At 34.2% G+C, this 18,630-nt stretch overlaps 1 protein-coding gene and 2 long non-coding RNA genes across 5 annotated transcripts in view; 2 read left to right on the top strand and 1 right to left on the bottom strand.

The window, feature by feature from the left end:
- The first annotated feature begins 145 nt into the window (after positions 1-145).
- Positions 146-2,258, top strand: LOC130644991 (uncharacterized). The gene is made up of 2 exons (XR_008982662.1): positions 146-635; positions 2,120-2,258. It is a non-coding gene; the product is annotated as an uncharacterized LOC130644991 (long non-coding RNA).
- Positions 2,259-5,120: 2,862 nt separating this feature from the next.
- LOC130644994 (uncharacterized) lies at positions 5,121-6,941 on the top strand. Its single transcript, XR_008982665.1, has 2 exons — positions 5,121-5,563; positions 6,466-6,941. It is a non-coding gene; the product is annotated as an uncharacterized LOC130644994 (long non-coding RNA).
- Positions 5,593-18,630, bottom strand: part of LOC130644988 (uncharacterized) — an 86,635-nt gene continuing 73,597 nt past the window's right edge. Inside the window, exons 1-2 of one of the 3 annotated variants that reach the window (XM_057450817.1) lie at positions 7,642-7,783; positions 5,593-7,322 (exon numbers count right to left, since the gene is read on the bottom strand). In XM_057450817.1, coding sequence (XP_057306800.1) covers positions 6,403-7,322; positions 7,642-7,783 — 1,062 coding nt within the window. In that variant the 3' untranslated portion in view covers positions 5,593-6,402. Of the gene's footprint in view, positions 7,323-7,641; positions 7,861-18,630 lie in introns of those variants that run through there. The other 2 variants (XM_057450815.1, XM_057450816.1) reach the window with 2 other exon arrangements.

The following is an 18,630-nucleotide window of genomic DNA, read 5'->3' as shown; positions in this document are numbered from 1 at the left end:
ACTGATATTTTCGCACATAAAGCTAGGGTATTTTTTTTCCTAATAAAAAAAATAAGTTTGGACCGAGGGGTTCAAGTATAAGTTTAGTAAAAAATGCAATAAGTACGGCTCGTACCCCCCCACCCCCGGATTTTGACCCCCCCCGTCTTTTGGTCCGCATTATACGTCCGCCGAACTTGAATACACAAAGAGGAATATGCCGTGAACAAGAAACGGTAGTCGGCATTTTAGACATGCATATTTTACAGACCCAAAATATGCCTCATTTCTTTGTATTATAGCTAATTATTGTATAAATAATTAATTAATTATTTTGCAATTTTGCTCTTAATACTATTATAGTTGTATTTTAATGAAACATAATAGTATTAAAACGCTTTTCTTCTTTTGAAAAAATTTATTGCTAGTCCTGTTTCTAATCGACTTTACTTTTGTATTTTAAGCTTTTTTGTTGCTGTGCTTTTTCTGGAGATTTTAGTTGGATTGGAAAGCTCCTGTGTAAGGTACCCTTTCCTAAAGAAATATTGAAGTAATTTGTACAATTATAACGCGCCCAGCTGTGTTTTATTTTATTGTTTCTAAGAAGATGTAGGAATACAATATTATCAATTTTAATTGCCTTTATCCAAATCAAGGTAAGGCTTAATCACACGAAAGGTAGCTAGAGCTCAGTTTTGTAGCTATAAAAGAATTGAAAGTAATTTGTAGAATACATATGGAAAACCTGTAGCTAGGGCGCAGACAAAACAAATAGCTCTGGGTGCTAGAGTGAGCTGACCAACCGTTTTTTATCACAGTTTTTTATTTATTATATAAGTAACCTGTTACAGTAATTAAAAAAAATATCCACTTTTGCTATCAAACCAACAGCAATGTAATTGTCAATAGAAATTATTTGTCCGTACACCCTCCTTGAGAACAAGGTTTAAAACGACATTAAAACATTAAAACTGTCATTAAACAGAACTTCAAGGATGCCCAAGCCACACACGTCCTCTAAACGGCATGGGGATCTTCGAAACTGCTTCTAACTTTAGAACAAGGGTGCTGAGCCGTATAACGTGCAGGCGTTTTTAGGCAAGTTTAGCGTTTAGCAAAAAAATTAAAGTATTCACCCGAAAAAACTTGCATAGACCATAAAATAAACTATGTGGTAGTAAAGTTCTTAAAAGAACTGTTTTTTATGGTTTTTGATAAAATTTACTTGATAAATAACTTTTAAACTTTATTAACTCCTTTCTCTTAAAGCATCTTTTTCCAACTATCGTCCACAAGGTATGTTACAAGGAATTGAATTTTGGAAATGTTACGGGCAAGTTCGGGAAAGTGCGGGCCGTTTTGGAAGACAACCACTAATTTAAATGGAAAAGTTGCCCGAACTCGCCCTTATATATGTGGCCGTTTGCAGCTTATTGACACCCTCTTATTTTAGAATATTCTCGGGAATAATAGACCAAGAGAAATTACATCACAGTTTCTTGTCCATCGCCAACGTGTGTTTGAGAACAACCCACATAAAAAAGTTCATTATTTTTTAAATTATTTGTGTAAAAATTACTATTTCATTCACGATAAACCATTTGTCAGTCATTTTATTAATCCAACAAAGAATCCTATCCAAGATGCTTTTCTATTAGTGCTGAATTTAATAATTGGCATGATTCAGCATAGTTTTTAAAAGGGTCTGATTGCAAAATATGATTGCCAAAGTTCAGCACTTGTAATATTTGTGTATTTGTGTATTCAGCTTCTAAAACACACACAAGAGACCTTATAGTTTCCTCTGGGTGATTACATTAATGTTGGTTGAAAAAAAACTGATTGATGAGAAGTATATGTTTTTGAATGGGTCTAGGACAATAAACTTATTTAATTTCCCTTGGCCTTGCATCAATCAAATTCTGAAAAAATTCTTCTAAAATGATTTTGTCAGATTTGGAAACTGTTGGTATGGTTGGAACTTTGCATATAAAATTAGTAAAGTTGCCAAATTGTTTAGTTTTTTTTCTTTTATACTTAATTATTTATGAGATGCAAAACAGTGCTTTCAATTCCATTGACTTGGCCATCCAAGGCACTGGAACCTTCACTATATGAAAATGTTTTCTTTTTCTTTTAGATTGTGTACAATGGGAGTGAGTGATGTAATCTTCTAATGCGTGTGGTGAAAAGAAGGCGAAACCGTTATTGTTTTTCTGCCCAAATTTGAAGCTATTTAATAAATCTTGAGAAAGTTAAAAAACTGTTTTGATTTGTTTGTTTTTGTTTTATTTGTTTCCCGTGAGTTTTTGAAATTCGTTCCAGCAGATTCTGTGGCTTCTACTGCTGGTATTTTTACGTGAAAAAAAGACTGTTTTGTTGTAAGGTCATTCGCAAAAAAAAAAAAACTGTTTTTGCGCAACGAATTGTTCTGCAGAGTGTTCATTTTCCTCGCTCGTCCCCATGGTTCTTCTATATGATATTCAATTTTGATGTATTTCGGAAGATGTTAGCTCCAAAGAAACAAGAAGCGCTAGGGACGTATATAAGTATTGGATAGTTTAATTTTGCTTGCAACTTGCGAAATGCTTCGCAACCTTTTTTTAATTTCTAGTTAAAGATAGAAATTGTAAAACATTCCCATACATGTTTTGTTGCGAAATTGGCCTAAAAACGCAACAAAAAAGGGCTATACTATCTATCATAAAAATAACAATAACTAGAGAATGGCTTGGAGTTAAAAGTTGCGCGACCCCTCGTTGAAACCGTACTGAAATGTAGAAAATGGTGCATACGGCTTGACGTGTACGCTCAACTTGCAAAAATAATTGCTTTCATTAAAAAAACAATAGGATAGCAAGTTCCTTTCAAATTGCGCGAAAATAATTGCTTCGTGTTAAAAACAAAAGCATAGCGAGAAACATTGTTTAAAAACAATACTCTGTGCGAGAATAAATTAAACGCGAAGGCCATCATAGCGAGAAACATTGTTTAAAAACAATACTCTGCGCGAGAATAAATTAAACGCGAAGGCTATTGAATTTTAATTTTTTTTAACAACGGAACTAATTATAGTAACGCGATTTTAATCTGATATATTTAAAAAACACAAGCTCTTACTTTCAAAATGCGATCTAAAAAAACATTTCTATCGCCGTTTTTCGTTTTTAAGCTTTTAAAATGCGATCTAAAAAAGCTTTTTTATAGCGGTTTTTCGTTTTGCCTTCTCGCTAGTTTATTTAGTTTCCACGCAAAACATTTGTTTAATAAAAATATTAAACAATGGCTCTTCGTGTCACATTGATAGAGTTGATAACATTTGCAATTATGCTATTGGGAATAGTTATGTTAACACTATTTAACAATAGTTACGCGCAGTTATAATAAGCTATTTTCTCTTCAATAATCTTTTGTTTATTACGCGCAAGTTAATGACTCGCAAGATAATTAATAAGAACAAAAGACAAACAACTACCGCCTCCGAGAAAAAGGTGTGAAACTTTAGCGTACGCGTACGCTTACATCTGGTCTGTACTGTACCATAAACGCGCTTCACCCGCATTTTTTTCAAGCGGTTTTCCGCACCATTAAAGGGTCTTTAATTTCGCAGGAAGTAGCATAAAAGCAAGTCTTGGCATGAATTGTCTTTCGAATACTCTGTATCAAGTTGAAATATTTACCCCCCACAAAGATATGATGTAGTCAATTTCAAAAAATAGCTTTAGATTTACTAGAACGCGTGTTTTTAACATTTTGGCGATTTATATTAACTTACGACAGGGTTATCCTGTAACAGTCTTCGAATTTCAGATATATTTGCTTTGGCAAATAATTGCCGAAGTAACTTTGCAATTTTTCAAAATCACTTCGGCAGTCCTTCGGCAGAAAAAATGAAGACAATGGTCAAAAGCACTGAAAACCTTCGGCAATTGCCTTTTTAAAATGAAAAAAATATAAATGCCAAGCCTTGACGAGTATCAAACATCAACAAATTCAACTGAGTTAATCCTGATGTTTTTGTTTTTCTTGGAAACGATAATACAACCTTACTTGGTCACTCCACCATTTTGAACCGCAGGCGAACTGAATAAACCTACGGGGCCGATATTAAGTTTGTCAACACAGTGCAGTGCATTGGTTGAAGGGATCGTGTTGTCTACCTTCACGTCGTTTAAGGGTTTTACAAAATTCTCCCTTAAAAGAGAATTCGATAGCTGGGGGATCGAGACTATATGTTTTTTTTATTTTTCGTCATTTTCGAAGTGGGCAGTGGAAAGTTATTTGTGTCATTGTCGCGATATCTGTTTGATGAAATCTAGGAGTATGGATAATATGAATATTCATAAAAAAAGGGAAACTACAACAGTCGACGATCGAGTTTTTCTTCGGCAATATTATTGCCCAAGCGAAAGCCTTATAACTGCTAATACTTCGGCAATTACTTCGGCAATTGCCAAGTGCCGAAGCGAAATTCGAAGGCTGTGTAAATAGACCACGCCCTTTGTCGCAAAAATTGTAGTTGTTCAATGACCAGAAAACCACTTGAAAAAAAGCGCGGGAAAAGCGCTTTTTTGGCATATGACGTCATCAAAATTTCTCGGAAAAATTGAATTCTGCGTTTCACTATTCATATAATGATATGGTGGCTAATAAGTTATACCAGATTCTTTATAACTTGAGATATTGAAAATGACCCTCAACTAAAAAAGGACTGGCCTTAAGTAGCCCGAGTCTATGGAAGAAATTATTATAACCACGTCCTTGGTCCTAAATTCAGGCTTGTCAGTATAAATCCTGTCAGCGAGAATTACCCCTCGATCAATCACGGCCTAAAATTAGCTTGCGGATAAATCCAAACTAGAACGGCAACAGCAACTCAGACGAAAAACGGCGAGTCAGGTGTCAGGTGCAAGACTGCAGGGGAAAGCAAAACCGCTCAGGAGAAAACGAATACCGTTTGTGTGACCAGCGACGAATAGCCTCTTGGTAGTTGCTTCCCCAAAAAGGCATAGCTAGGCCAAGCCAAACAACAAACACAAAGTTCGGATTTTAGTCAGAAGTGAGGAAGTAAATACACTTACTTCCTTTCAGTAGCATCAAATGTTTGTATTGCTTCACTAAAACATTGATAGTTACTATCAAGTAAAGTTGAGCTTGATAACTGACTAATAATTCTCAATATTCAAGTTCAGTGTTTCGTCTTTTGTTATGTAAACAAAATCAATTGTAGGCTTAGGTAAAGCTAGCCGTACCTAACAGCCGTACCTAAGCCGTACCTTAGCCGTACGTAACTACACTTTTTTTTTAAGGTGAGGTAATGTATTTTAATGGAAAAAACTGAGCTAATCGTAGTGGTAAATTTGTTGTGTCACTGAATAATTTCTGTTTCTCAATCGCCAATGAACCTGCAAAATACGAAAAATGTTAACGAAACATCTTGCTCTTATAGAAACCAAACAGGGGAGAGCGCAGGAAGGTGATTCCCAAATCGACAAAATTAAGTACGGCTGGCAATAAAAAGGTGGTTAGTACGAGCGGTGAACTTCAATGCGACTTATCAAGTAAAGTAAAATAAAGGGGATAGGTAAGGAAAAGAGAGGAAAAATATGAAAATTATAAGACAACATATATTTTACGGTTGGGTCCTATCATATAAGAAACAACTTTAAAGGCTAAAATATGTACAATAAAAACGAAATTAAGTTAAGTACGGCTAGCTAAAATAAGGTACGGCTGGACCATATTAAGGTACGGCTAGGTCCCATCGTATAAGAAACATCTTCAAATGCTAAAATTGTTCCATAAAAACGAAATTAGGTTAGGTACGACTAGCTAAAATAAGGTACGGCTGGAAAATATTAAGGTACGGCTGGGTCCTATCGTATAAGAAACATCTTCAAATGCTACAAATGTTCCATAAAAACGAAATTAGGTTAGGTACGGCTAGCTAAAATAAGGTACGGCTGGACCATATTAAGGTACGGCTGGGTCCTATCGTATAAGAAACATCTTCAAATGCTAAAATTGTTCCATAAAAAGAAATTAGGTTAGGTACGGCTAGCTAAAATAAGGTACGGCTGGACCATATTAAGGTACGGCTGGGTCCTATCGTATAAAAAACATCTTCAAATGCTACAAATGTTCCATAAAAACGAAATTAGGTTAGGTACGGCTAGCTAAAATAAGGTACGGCTGGACCATATTAAGGTACGGCTGGGTCCTATCGTATAAGAAACATCTTCAAATGCTACAAATGTTCCATAAAAAGAAATTAGGTTAGGTACGGCTACCATTGATCAAAATTAAAGTACGGCTGCACATCTATTTAAAGTAAAATAAATTGTATAGCTGAAAATATAAAAAATATTACCTAAGAAACAAAATGTTTTAACAAATACGAACACGATAACATATAATTATATTTTAATAAATATCACTATCAGTGTCAGATTGATTGCTTACATTCTCTAAAGTTTCCATTTCTAGGACCAAATCTGTAACAGATCTATCCGATCTTGATGCAATATATCGAAACGCTAACAACTGTAAAAGAAAGATGTCGATAAAATCAAAGGTCGTAAAGAGTGATTTAGAGGTAGCTGGGATAGATACAGGCCAGTTCTGTTTAAAGTCAGTCAGTGTGACTCTTAACCCAATTGCCAAACAATTCACAAAAATACTGGGTAAGAACTTGGCCAGGTCTTCCTTCCTTGACGCTGCTAATGACATTCTCTCCATATTACTTCGATATTGTCGACTTCTAATGATAGTGGCGATGCTTTTATCGAAGGTTTCATCATTGACTGTTGCACAACAGTAAGAACGTATAAAGGACGCTTCAGAACAAATAAATTTCAAAACATGCTTACATATATTTTCAGAAAGTTGATATGAAATATCATTTTGAAAAAGACGTTGCATGTCTTTAACTACTTTGTTTGTTGCAATCTCCTTTACAAAAAGTGTTTCGTCTGATGCAACAAGGCACGAAAAATGCGAGCTGGGATGGCTGTCCAGCGTGATCAGCTTTAAATATGAGAAACGGGACTCTAAAAAGTCTTTAATCTGTCGTAAACAACCATCCGTATTCTCCAAATCGATTGCAATCAAACATTGAGCTACCAAAAGCAATTGCCGAAACTTATATGGATAAGTCAAGATGTTTCTCTTGTTCAGAAGACCGAATAGTACTTCGCAACAAATAGCATGTGTTTGATGAGATTGAGATGTTTCATTTCCCGATTTTTTCAATTTAACAATAGAAAATGTATCTTTTGGATAGATCCCTGTCCTTTGTAAATAAAGAACATTTGCAAAATGAATAAGTTTTACAAATGTCACACCTGAAATAGAAAATAAGAAGAAATTATATTTATGCTTTTCAAAAAACATCTCCTATTGCTTTGAATCATTTTACTAGAACGAACGTGTACGCATGTGAAGCCGTAAAACAACATAATGCATTTCTAGGTTAAAATTTAGAACAAGTTAAGAACAGTATCTTAGTAGGTAAGAACATTTGTCACAAAAATCAAAGAACCTGTGTTACCTGTTTTCTGACTTTAAAGAACGCTTCAAGAACACTTTTAGCCTTATAACCTCATTACATTTAAAAAGTTTAAAAACGCTACAAAATAGCAGTGAAGTGACAATAAAACTAACTTGAATTCAAAAACGTTTCATTGCCAATATTGTAAATTTTGACTTCGTTGATATCAATTAAAAGAATACCATATGGAAGTACAAGGAACACCAAGTCAGTCCTTAAGCTTTTCTTATCTTTTATTGCTGTCTTCGCCAACATCGATTCTAAGCTTTACCGCATCACTTTCAAAGTAGCATTTTTTTATTTTCCTGTGCAGAAAACAATGTGGAGCCAACCTAATAGAGCATATTGCATACAATTTTTTTCTTAACCTCGCCCGCACTTTACTTTACAGTAAACTCTACTTCTTCTACGTACTTATTGTTTTTCGTTTATATTAATTTTTTTTTTAGCATTTGAAGTTGTTTCTTATATAATAAAATCCAGCCTTACCTTAATATGGTCCAGCCGTACCTTATTTTAGCTAGCCGTACCTAACTTAATTTCGTTTTTATTGAACGTTTTTAGCATTTGAAGTTGTTTCTTATATGATAGGTCCCAGCCGTACCTTAATATTGTCCAGCCGTACCTTATTTTGGTTAGCCGTACCTAACATAATTTCGTTTTTATTGAACGTTTTTAGCATTTGAAATTGTTTCTTATATGATAAGACCCAGCCGTACCTTAATATTATCTAGCCGTACCTTATTTTGGCAACCGTATTTAAATTTAGCCAGCTGTAGTCACTTTTAGCGCTAGCTCTAATATTGTCCGCAGCGTAATAATGTTCAATCTTACTTTACTAATGTTTTTCATACATTCAATTTTAAAAATCTCTTTTGTATTTGTATTAAAATCATTTTATAAAAATTATAATACATGTAAGATATATTATTATCGGTATTTCTTCATTGAGGATTCCCTGGGGGTTACTGGGGCTCGACGATGGAGTGCTCCATTTTGCATCATTTTTATCGGCATAGATATTCACCTAAAAGACGAAATAAAAGTTAGACAATTTAACTTTGATATACATTAACTACTAATTTTAAGCTTAGAAGCAAGTGGTCTTACACAGAGCTGCTAATTACGAATTTTCTTAAGTACGGCTAAGGTACGGCTAAGGTGCGGCTGTTAGGTACGGCTAGCTTTACTTAACCCAATCGTAGGTACCAAGGAATTACGAACAGAATTTGTTCTGGATCGTTACAAACTTCTGAGCATAAATTCCGAGAGCTCCATAAGTCTTAGTAGCTCTAAGGTTTTGTATTATCTTCGTTGCAATTACAGTCGACTGCTCGTTAAAATCTCACATCTTCTCTCTGCCTGGACACACATTCTTCTTCTTCTTCTTAAGAAATTAACAATCTATAAATCAATAGTAAAACCAGTATTAACCTACAATTTCGGAACATGGACACACATACTAACCTGTATTACAAAAACAAAAACAAATACGGTAGACCAAGCTACCACAAAGGCACACATCGACAACGCAAACAGGAGACAGATCATACAGGTAACGATCCATTGCTTGGACACGAAAAAGTTCAGTTCGTTTGATATACAATAAAAAAAGTAAACTTCTAATCAATTTTGTACGTCATACAAATGTTCATATTTAAAACAAACTATTAAGCTTAGACATATTCTTAGGATAATCTAAATTTTTGATCCATTTTTTGGAGTATATTCTTACAAAATAAGTGCTTAAAGAAAATATTTCCGGCTTAAGACACAACAACAAACTTAATATTTAAGGAAAAATTTAGCTCTGAGTACCGAAAACCTGTGTACTCATTTTAAACAGTGTTTTAACAAGCTCCCAAAAGAAAAAGAAGTTTTTATCTTGGGAGATTTTAACTGTAACATGCTTTCAAAATATGCTCTTTCCTCCAAAATAAAGGAATTATGCTCCACTCTTTTCCTAAAACAACATATTACGGAGCCAACTCGTGTTACTGAAAATAGTAGCACTCTTATAGACTTGATACTTTCTAACAGTTCTTGTATTTCTAAAACTGGTGTCATGGATTTAGGCATCAGTGATCACAATTTAGTTTATGTGATCAGAAAATTCAAAAGGCCAAAATTTGAACCTAAAACATGCAAGGTTCGTAGCTACAAGAACTTCAGTAAAGAGGCTTTTCTGAAGGACCTCAGGAATTTAGACTGGTCATATTTTAATAATTATGATGACCTTGATGAAGCATGTGAGAAACTGAATAAAAATGTTAAAACAGTGGCTGACAAACATGCCCCTTTCAAAACACATAGATTTTCTGGCCGTGTTGAGGCATGGGTCACTGATGAATTAATAATAGCCATCAAAGAAAGAGACTTCTTGAAACGGAAAGCATCAAAAACAAAATCCATCATAGACTGGGAAGCTTTCAAACAAAAAAGGAACCAGGTAATAGGTCTCAAAAATCGACTCAAAAACGAGTACTATAATGACGTTTTGCAGGACTTTCAAAAACGGCCAAAACAACTTTGGAAAACCCTAAAAAAACTGGTTCCTGATAAGTCAGGCAATACTACCTCGATAAAACGAGTAGTCCAAAACGATGGTACAGAAACTTCTCACCCAAAAGAAATTTCCAACACATTCAATTCATTTTTTGTCAGTGTTGGTGCCAAACTAGCCTCTAAATTTTCTTCTGACACTACTAATGTTAATCCACCTGTTAGCGGACACGATTTTCGGTGGGCTCGTATTGAGACCAAAAGTGTCGAAAAAATAATTAGTTCACTAAAACTTAATAAAGCTACAGGCTTGGACGGAATTGGTTCACGACTGCTAAAAGCAGGTTCGTCAGTTTTAAGTATTTATTTATCAAGTCTTTTCAACAAATCTTTATTTACTGGTTATGTACCTAAATGTTGGAAGACTAAAAGGGTCTCGCCTATTTTTAAAAGTGGCAATAAAACAGATCCTACTAATTATCGGCCTATCTCCATTTTGCCAATTCCTATGAAAATTTTTGAAAAGTTAGTGCATGAGCAAATGTCTCATTTTATTTCTGAGCACAACTTCCTGAATGACAGACAGTCCGGATTTCGAAAACTCTTTTCCACAGAAACTGCAGTAGTCGATGTCTCTGATTTTATTCTTACTGAGCTCGACCAACATAACTTTGTTTGTGCTGTGCTCATTGACCTTAAAAAAGCTTTTGACACTGTTGATCATAAAATTTTGTTAAAAAAACTATGGTGTTTTGGCATCAGAGATGCTGCCTTTGACTGGTTCGAGTCCTACTTAACGGGCCGAATGCAGCTGACTCTTGTAAACGACACAGGATCAGATCTGCTTCATGAAGACGCTTTTGGGGTGCCGCAGGGATCTGTGTTGGGGCCCCTGCTCTTTCTTTTGTATATTGATGACTTAAAATCTGTCATCAATTCAAACTACCACCATCTATATGCAGATGATACAATAATTATTTCGTCTCATAAAAACTTGGATACCCTTGTCTCCCAGGTCGAGTTAGAACTTTCGCAAGTCGACCTCTGGCTGAATAATAACAAAATGACTATTAATACGGACAAAACTGAAACAATCTTTTTCGGCAACCACAGCCAGTTAAAAAAAGTTGAGAACAAAACTATCAACTATATGGGTATTCCTTTGAAGAGGAGCGAAAAAGTTAAATATCTTGGGGTAACATTTGATCAAAAAATGCAATGGGAAAAGCACATTAATGACATAAATAGAAAAATACTAATTAAATATTCTAAAATTAGAACCATTGCATCCTGTTTAACACCTCACACAAAAAACCTTTTAATTAATGCACTTGTCATGCCATATTTCCACTACTGCTCCTCGGCATGGGCTTGTGCCACCCAAGGTAGATTGGGAAAACTAGAAAAACGATTAAAATGTGTCCGTACCTTTCTTGGGAAAGAGAGGGAATATTCAATGAATAATTTACTCATCAAAAACGATGCCATATTAGTTTTCAAAGCCATGAATCACATTGCTCCTGATTACATGCGCTCAAAATTCCTTTTGACAAAAAACTGTCATAATCATCAAACAAGAGGAGCTTCAAAAAACAGGTTCACACTTCCCTTGGTCAACACGGAATTTGGCAAAAAAGCCTTCCCATTTAGAGCTGCAAAAGTGTGGAATAATCTTCCAGACCAAGTGACCTGTGATGGAAGTCTGCTTTCGTTTAAGACTTCCATCTCGAATGTATTTGGCAAATTCTAATGGAGATCACTTTTTAACTTTTTAATTTTTGTTTTTTATTCTTTTTCTTTTCAATTTTCACAGATTATAAATGTTATTATGTTTGATTGAGCTGAGGCAGTCTAAGGTTTATCATTTTTTGTTTCTTTTTTGTTCTAGTGGCCCCCAGTGGAAACAATCCACTAACTATAGGTTTTTGTGATTTTCTGGGCTAGCCACTTTAAATATTTATTATTATTATTATTATTATTATTATTATTAAAGAAACGGCTAAAAAATCAATAAACACCCAAATTCAATTCTCTATCAAATAATTTAGACAACACACCTGCTTTACTTTCGCTTTCTCAGTAGGTAGCAAGCTAGCTAGGCTGAATAAAAGTCTAATCGGTTTTTTACTTCGATTACTAAATTTCGCTTTATCCCAAAAAGAACGAATTGAAAATGTATAGTTACAATTGTCTGATGCATTTCCAATCAATTCTTTTTGTGAATGTTATATCATCATTTTTACATTTTAGATTCGAATTACAGTCATATTCTAATGCGATACAACCTCGGTCCCAGAACACAAAAATGTAAAATATAGAAAAACATATAAGCTTTAAGCTAACCTCATGATGAGTAAACATTGGCATGCTTTGTTTGAAGTAACTATTTCAGCATTAATTCCAAAAACAGACAACCTTCTTCCCTTCGGTTTTCTTTTTCCAGTTGATAAACAACTTGTTTCCATGAGATGGTAAACCGGGGGTAAAATTAAATTATTTCAACCATAACCACCGAGAAAGGCACTGTAGCTTAAATGACAAATGGACCCCTGTTTTCTCATTTGGCGGCTTACTTATTTTTTTAGTAAATTTTAGCGTACGGCCACGTCATAAGAAAGTGACCCGTGAGTTGTGTGCCGTGGACTCACAATTTTACTCACGCAAGGGTTATAATATAAAAGATTCCAAAGTAATGTTTTTTAAGTTAAACAGACATGGCTCTTAATGTCGTTTTTTCACATATTTTTCACATTTGGCCCAAAGATAACCCGTTTGACAATTTCGGACAGCACTAAAATTAAGTTATTTTTATTTCAGATATTTTATGTAACCTATGGACCATGAAAATGGTGTTTTCTTAAAGGGATCCTGAGGTACTTTTACAGGTGGACTTACCTGAAAGATTTTCATAAGAAATTCCCAATGGCATATTCATTTTTTGTTAAAAGTTCATGTAACCCCAGATATCGTTTTTTAAATATTTGTTTTTCTTGTCGCCTTGATGGCCGCTTTGATCTTCTTGTTCGTTAAAAATTTCAGACTAGCTCCAGTCCTTTTTAGTGGCACGTGACCCTATTACGTAGTATTTCAGTAGCACTCACAAATTAATAACTTTCACTCCCTTTAATGACTTTCATAGCCAAAAACAATTAATATACTGTCGCAACGAAGTAAAAGAAAATTCAACGTACTTTCCACATCGATCTCTTTACGAATGATTTGTTTTTTTTTTAAAAAAATAATTCAACATGATATTCTAGCCGTCTAAGCAGTAAAACAAAAAATTAATATATTAGCAGCAGGTGTGTGCATGATTTCTTTTATTTCAAATTTAAAAGAAAATATTTCAACAAGGAGGTTGTAAAAATTACTGATCTATATCTTGTCGACCTAGGCGGGCATGATGTCCAAATGAGTATTGCCAAGTTTGTTCTCAACAATCCTTGGGGACGAAGTTGCCTAAGTTACTCAGTAGATGGATATATTTTTTATTAAAAAATATTAAAAAACCAATAGAAAAGAATACTACTTTAATTCATCCCACAATACAGAGAGAGGCAGAATTTACTGTCTAATTAAAGTTTGTTTTTATGATATTCTTCCATTATGTAGCGCAAACATCAACGTAGCCTATTAAACTAAACTCGTCATTTTTCCCTTTTGCGATAGCGTGCTAAAATAAGCAGGGTTACAAAAGCAGGACAGACATCGAAGCGTGAAAGAAGAAAAGAGAGACAGGTATCCTGCCTTACTTCAACGCTGCTCTACACCTCCATGATTAGACCTTTTAAAAGCATACATCATACATTAATGTCCAACGAGACCCTTATAATTCGCCATTTTTAGCGTCGACAAATAACTGCTGTGGCTCTATTTGCACTTATTAGAATACTGTGGCAGCTTCTAAATTTTTAAACTTAACAAAACACAAAAATGTTTTAGCTACCCCCTAAATAGAAAATATTATTTTTACCGGAGAAAAGCAAAGAAAAATAAGAAATAAAATAATAATAGTTAATAGAGTAAATATTAAAGTTCAACGCAGAAAAAATGACATTTTATTAAATATATTTTAGCGAATTCTGCAATGATTTAATCAAACTACATTGGTGACAAACTGTTTTTAATGATGCAGTTGAAGCGCCAGTAAATTTCACAACCTGCGTCTCAAATAAAAGTCCTTTGAAATAAAAATCATGCACAACTTGCGTCTCAAATAAAAAGTCCTTTGAAATAAAATCATGCACATTTCATTTTTCGTTTGGTTGCTCAGCTCAGGGGCGGATCCAGACTTTTTCAAGACTTAGTCAAGACTGAGTCTTGAATTTAGCAGCTGGGGGCTAAATTTTAAGCTTTGCGGGTACAAAAATCGCCGAAAAATTGTCTTCCGATTTATCTAGTTATTAATAAAATTGACCAAAAGAAACGCTAAGCTATAACAAAATCTCCTAAGAACATCTTTTATAAGAATCAAATCTCCGTCTTACACGTCTTATTTTAGATAGATAAAACCACTAAAATTAACAGGGATTAACTACAATAAAGTGAGACAATTGTGAATATATTTCATTATTTATAAACTCCTGCTGTTTCTGCCAATATCAGGCTTCATCAGCATGACTAGGTGAATCAAATGATCACACCAGCCATGGACAGCAAAATAAAACACAATAATAACAAAAACAATAAGAATATGGAAAGATCAGGATAATGAAAATGAAATATACATACATGTGATATGATACAAACACACCTCAACCCACGTATTTGTTCAGATATATTTGTTTATTCATACGGCTAAACTCAAGTTTCGTTTGAACTTTAAAAGAAGAATTAAGAAGGGCTTTTTACTGCTTTTTGCATGCTGAAATAGGAAAATGCAACTTTCAGTTAAGAAAGTTGCAACCTGGAAAAAGGGGAACGTAATGATTTGGCTTGAAGTCTACACCAGACTTAACAATATCTTCATAACAAAATAAAATTTTTAACTGATCTTCATCAGGTAAAATAGATGGGTGTGGCGATATACACTGTGTAAAGAAAGTTGTAACAAACTGTAACAAACCGAATTGTGGGTAAAATGTGTTAATTTTTCTCTTTATTACTGTTGACAAGGCAAGTATTGATAGAAAAGGAAACCATGTCTTGGGGGTACAGTTGTTGATTGCTTCTGATTTAACTGCCTCCTCAGGAGAAAGAGTCATATCACAAACAATATGGGAAAGGGAAAATCTTAATAAACTTTTCTCAGATATAAAAATATTTGCCTTTTGGTTTTTAAAAGCAAATTGAAAACAAAGATGATTGGAATAAAAGGAAGGATGCAAGAAAAGTTCTATGGATGTCAGGATTCTCAAAACATCAACAAGAGAATTATCACCTATACCTATACCAACGATGCTGAGCTGTATAGACAGTCTCCTGATGGATTGGATCTAAAAATAATATATTTTACCATGACCTTTTACTCAACAAACTTTGTTTCTTAATAGTCATTCGAAGAGTTGTTTTTTTTCATCACCAACCTTACTTATCCAGATGTCAAGTTCTTGCTTCTAATAACAACACAAATATTAATTGAGAAAGAATTCCTCCGCAATGCTGAAAATTCTGTTCAAAGCTCATATTACAAAAACAATACACCTTTATGATAATTCAATTGTACATGCGTTCCTACGGCTCTCCATCGTTTTACAATATCGAAAAAAAGGAGGTAAAACTCGTGTTTTTATGAGAGTTTGTTAGAGACGAAAGCGTGTTTTCTCCAGTTTTTTAACTTCTGTCATATCAATTTCTTTCAAATTTTCAGGAAACGTTAATAATAATAAGATACAACTTATGTGTACTTTTCATTAAAAAGAAAACGTGGCAAGAAAAGTTATCACGAAAAAACGTGTTTTCTCCTTAATAAACTCTTATAAAAGTGTAATGTTTACCTCCTTTGATTGCAAAATAAGCTGCGATGGAGTGTTATTTTTTCCGAATTATCGTAAAGGTGTATTAGCCCTAGCTATTAGCTAATTAAATCTTTTTGTATTTGTTTTAATAGTCTGTTGTATAAAGCTCTCCCCAACTAGCTTTTCGTAGCAGATATACTGAAAACCTTTAAATAAATGCAAGGTGTGTTGGAGAGTAAAAAACATACTTCTCACCTTAAAGCAATAATTCCTTTATCTTCACACCTCGCCTCAGATGGAAGGTATATATCTGGACCTAAATTCCGATGAAGACTTTTACCAACCAAGGGATAAATATCCCCAGACAACAAAAATGCTCGAGAATAAACACTTTCTAAAAGTTCTTTTTGCATTTTACGAACAGATTCAAAATTATCACACTTTAAATCAGTAAGCACCCGCGCCAACATATCTGCTGCAGCCATAATCAATAATAGTACGGAAAGAATCCAAGCCAAAAGGCGTGAGTCTTCGACTAATCCTGACGGATGGGAGTTAAAACTATAGCCTAACAGGTTATCAGTAACCACGCAGTACGGAACCTAAATTTCCTTCGCCGGCTGCGGGCCACATATTGTTGGACTACGCATAGAGTGTGAAAATTACGTCACGATTTTGACGTCACAGGCCCCTTAGGTGAGATGGGGAGGGTTGCGGGCCATAGCTATTTGATTTTTGACTGACTGAGTGACTGATTAGTCAAAATGAATCAGTCAAAATCTGTAAGCTATAATTTGCAACCCTCTCAGTCTATATGGTAGCGACGTCACAACTTTGACGTCAACATCGCTACAGGCGAATTGGAGAGGGCTGTGAACCATGGCTTTTCGCCGTAAAAAAATTACAATTTTTAACGCCCTCCGTTTGCAACGCCTGGATCGTCGACATCTTCGCTTGGCTAACATTTTTCGTCAAATTTACACTTAGTCACGCGACTTATCTGACTAACCCTGGATCCGCACATGCAGCTATGTGAGAACAGATGCAGAATTATTTCTATTTTTTTTTTTAAAAATAATCTTTCGTAAAGAACTTTATGCAGAATTAATTTAATTTTCTTTAAAAAAAATAATTGTTCGTAGAGAGCTTTCGTTTCACTTTGCCACGCGAAGGTATATGTTCTGGCTATGCTGTCGGTAATAATGAAAGCACTACTGAAATAATACGTAACAGGGTCACGTGCCACTAAAAAAGACTGGAGCTAGAATGAAAATTTTTAACGAAGAAGAAGGTCGAAGATAACCAAGATGGTGGTCCAGCGACAAGAAAAATAAATATTTAAAAAGCTATATCTGAAGTTACATGAAGTTTTAACAAAAAGTAAATATATCTTTTAGCATTTCTCATGCAAATCTTTCAGATGAGTCCAACTTGTAAAAGTACCTTGGGATCCCTTTAACTTCATTTCTGTGAAAAAAATTCATCTAAATGATAATTTTTTAGAAAATTTTTAGATATTTTGGCCTAAATTTACCGATTTTGGACATGTGTTCAAAAAATTTATTGTCCTAATAATATGGACAATGTATCTGACATCATACATTAATGTCCAACGAGACCCTTATAATTCGCCATTTTTAGCGTCGACAAATAACTGCTGTGGCTCTATTTGCACTTATTAGAATACTGTGGCAGCTTCTAAATTTTTAAACTTAACAAAACACAAAAATGTTTTAGCTACCCCCTAAATAGAAAATATTATTTTTACCGGAGAAAAGCAAAGAAAAATAAGAAATAAAATAATAATAGTTAATAGAGTAAATATTAAAGTTCAACGCAGAAAAAATGACATTTTATTAAATATATTTTAGCGAATTCTGCAATGATTTAATCAAACTACATTGGTGACAAACTGTTTTTAATGATGCAGTTGAAGCGCCAGTAAATTTCACAACCTGCGTCTCAAATAAAAGTCCTTTGAAATAAAAATCATGCACAACTTGCGTCTCAAATAAAAAGTCCTTTGAAATAAAATCATGCACATTTCATTTTTCGTTTGGTTGCTCAGCTCAGGGGCGGATCCAGACTTTTTCAAGACTTAGTCAAGACTGAGTCTTGAATTTAGCAGCTGGGGGCTAAATTTTAAGCTTTGCGGGTACAAAAATCGCCGAAAAATTGTCTTCCGATTTATCTAGTTATTAATAAAATTGACCAAAAGAAACGCTAAGCTATAACAAAATCTCCTAAGAACATCTTTTATAAGAATCAAATCTCCGTCTTACACGTCTTATTTTAGATAGATAAAACCACTAAAATTAACAGGGATTAACTACAATAAAGTGAGACAATTGTGAATATATTTCATTATTTATAAACTCCTGCTGTTTCTGCCAATATCAGGCTTCATCAGCATGACTAGGTGAATCAAATGATCACACCAGCCATGGACAGCAAAATAAAACACAATAATAACAAAAACAATAAGAATATGGAAAGATCAGGATAATGAAAATGAAATATACATACATGTGATATGATACAAACACACCTCAACCCACGTATTTGTTCAGATATATTTGTTTATTCATACGGCTAAACTCAAGTTTCGTTTGAACTTTAAAAGAAGAATTAAGAAGGGCTTTTTACTGCTTTTTGCATGCTGAAATAGGAAAATGCAACTTTCAGTTAAGAAAGTTGCAACCT

This window comes from Hydractinia symbiolongicarpus, chromosome 5 (genome assembly GCF_029227915.1).
Source record: "Hydractinia symbiolongicarpus strain clone_291-10 chromosome 5, HSymV2.1, whole genome shotgun sequence".
NCBI lineage: Eukaryota > Metazoa > Cnidaria > Hydrozoa > Anthoathecata > Hydractiniidae > Hydractinia > Hydractinia symbiolongicarpus.
Note: the sequence above shows the minus strand (reverse complement) of the source record. Positions and strands in the feature narration are given on the sequence as shown.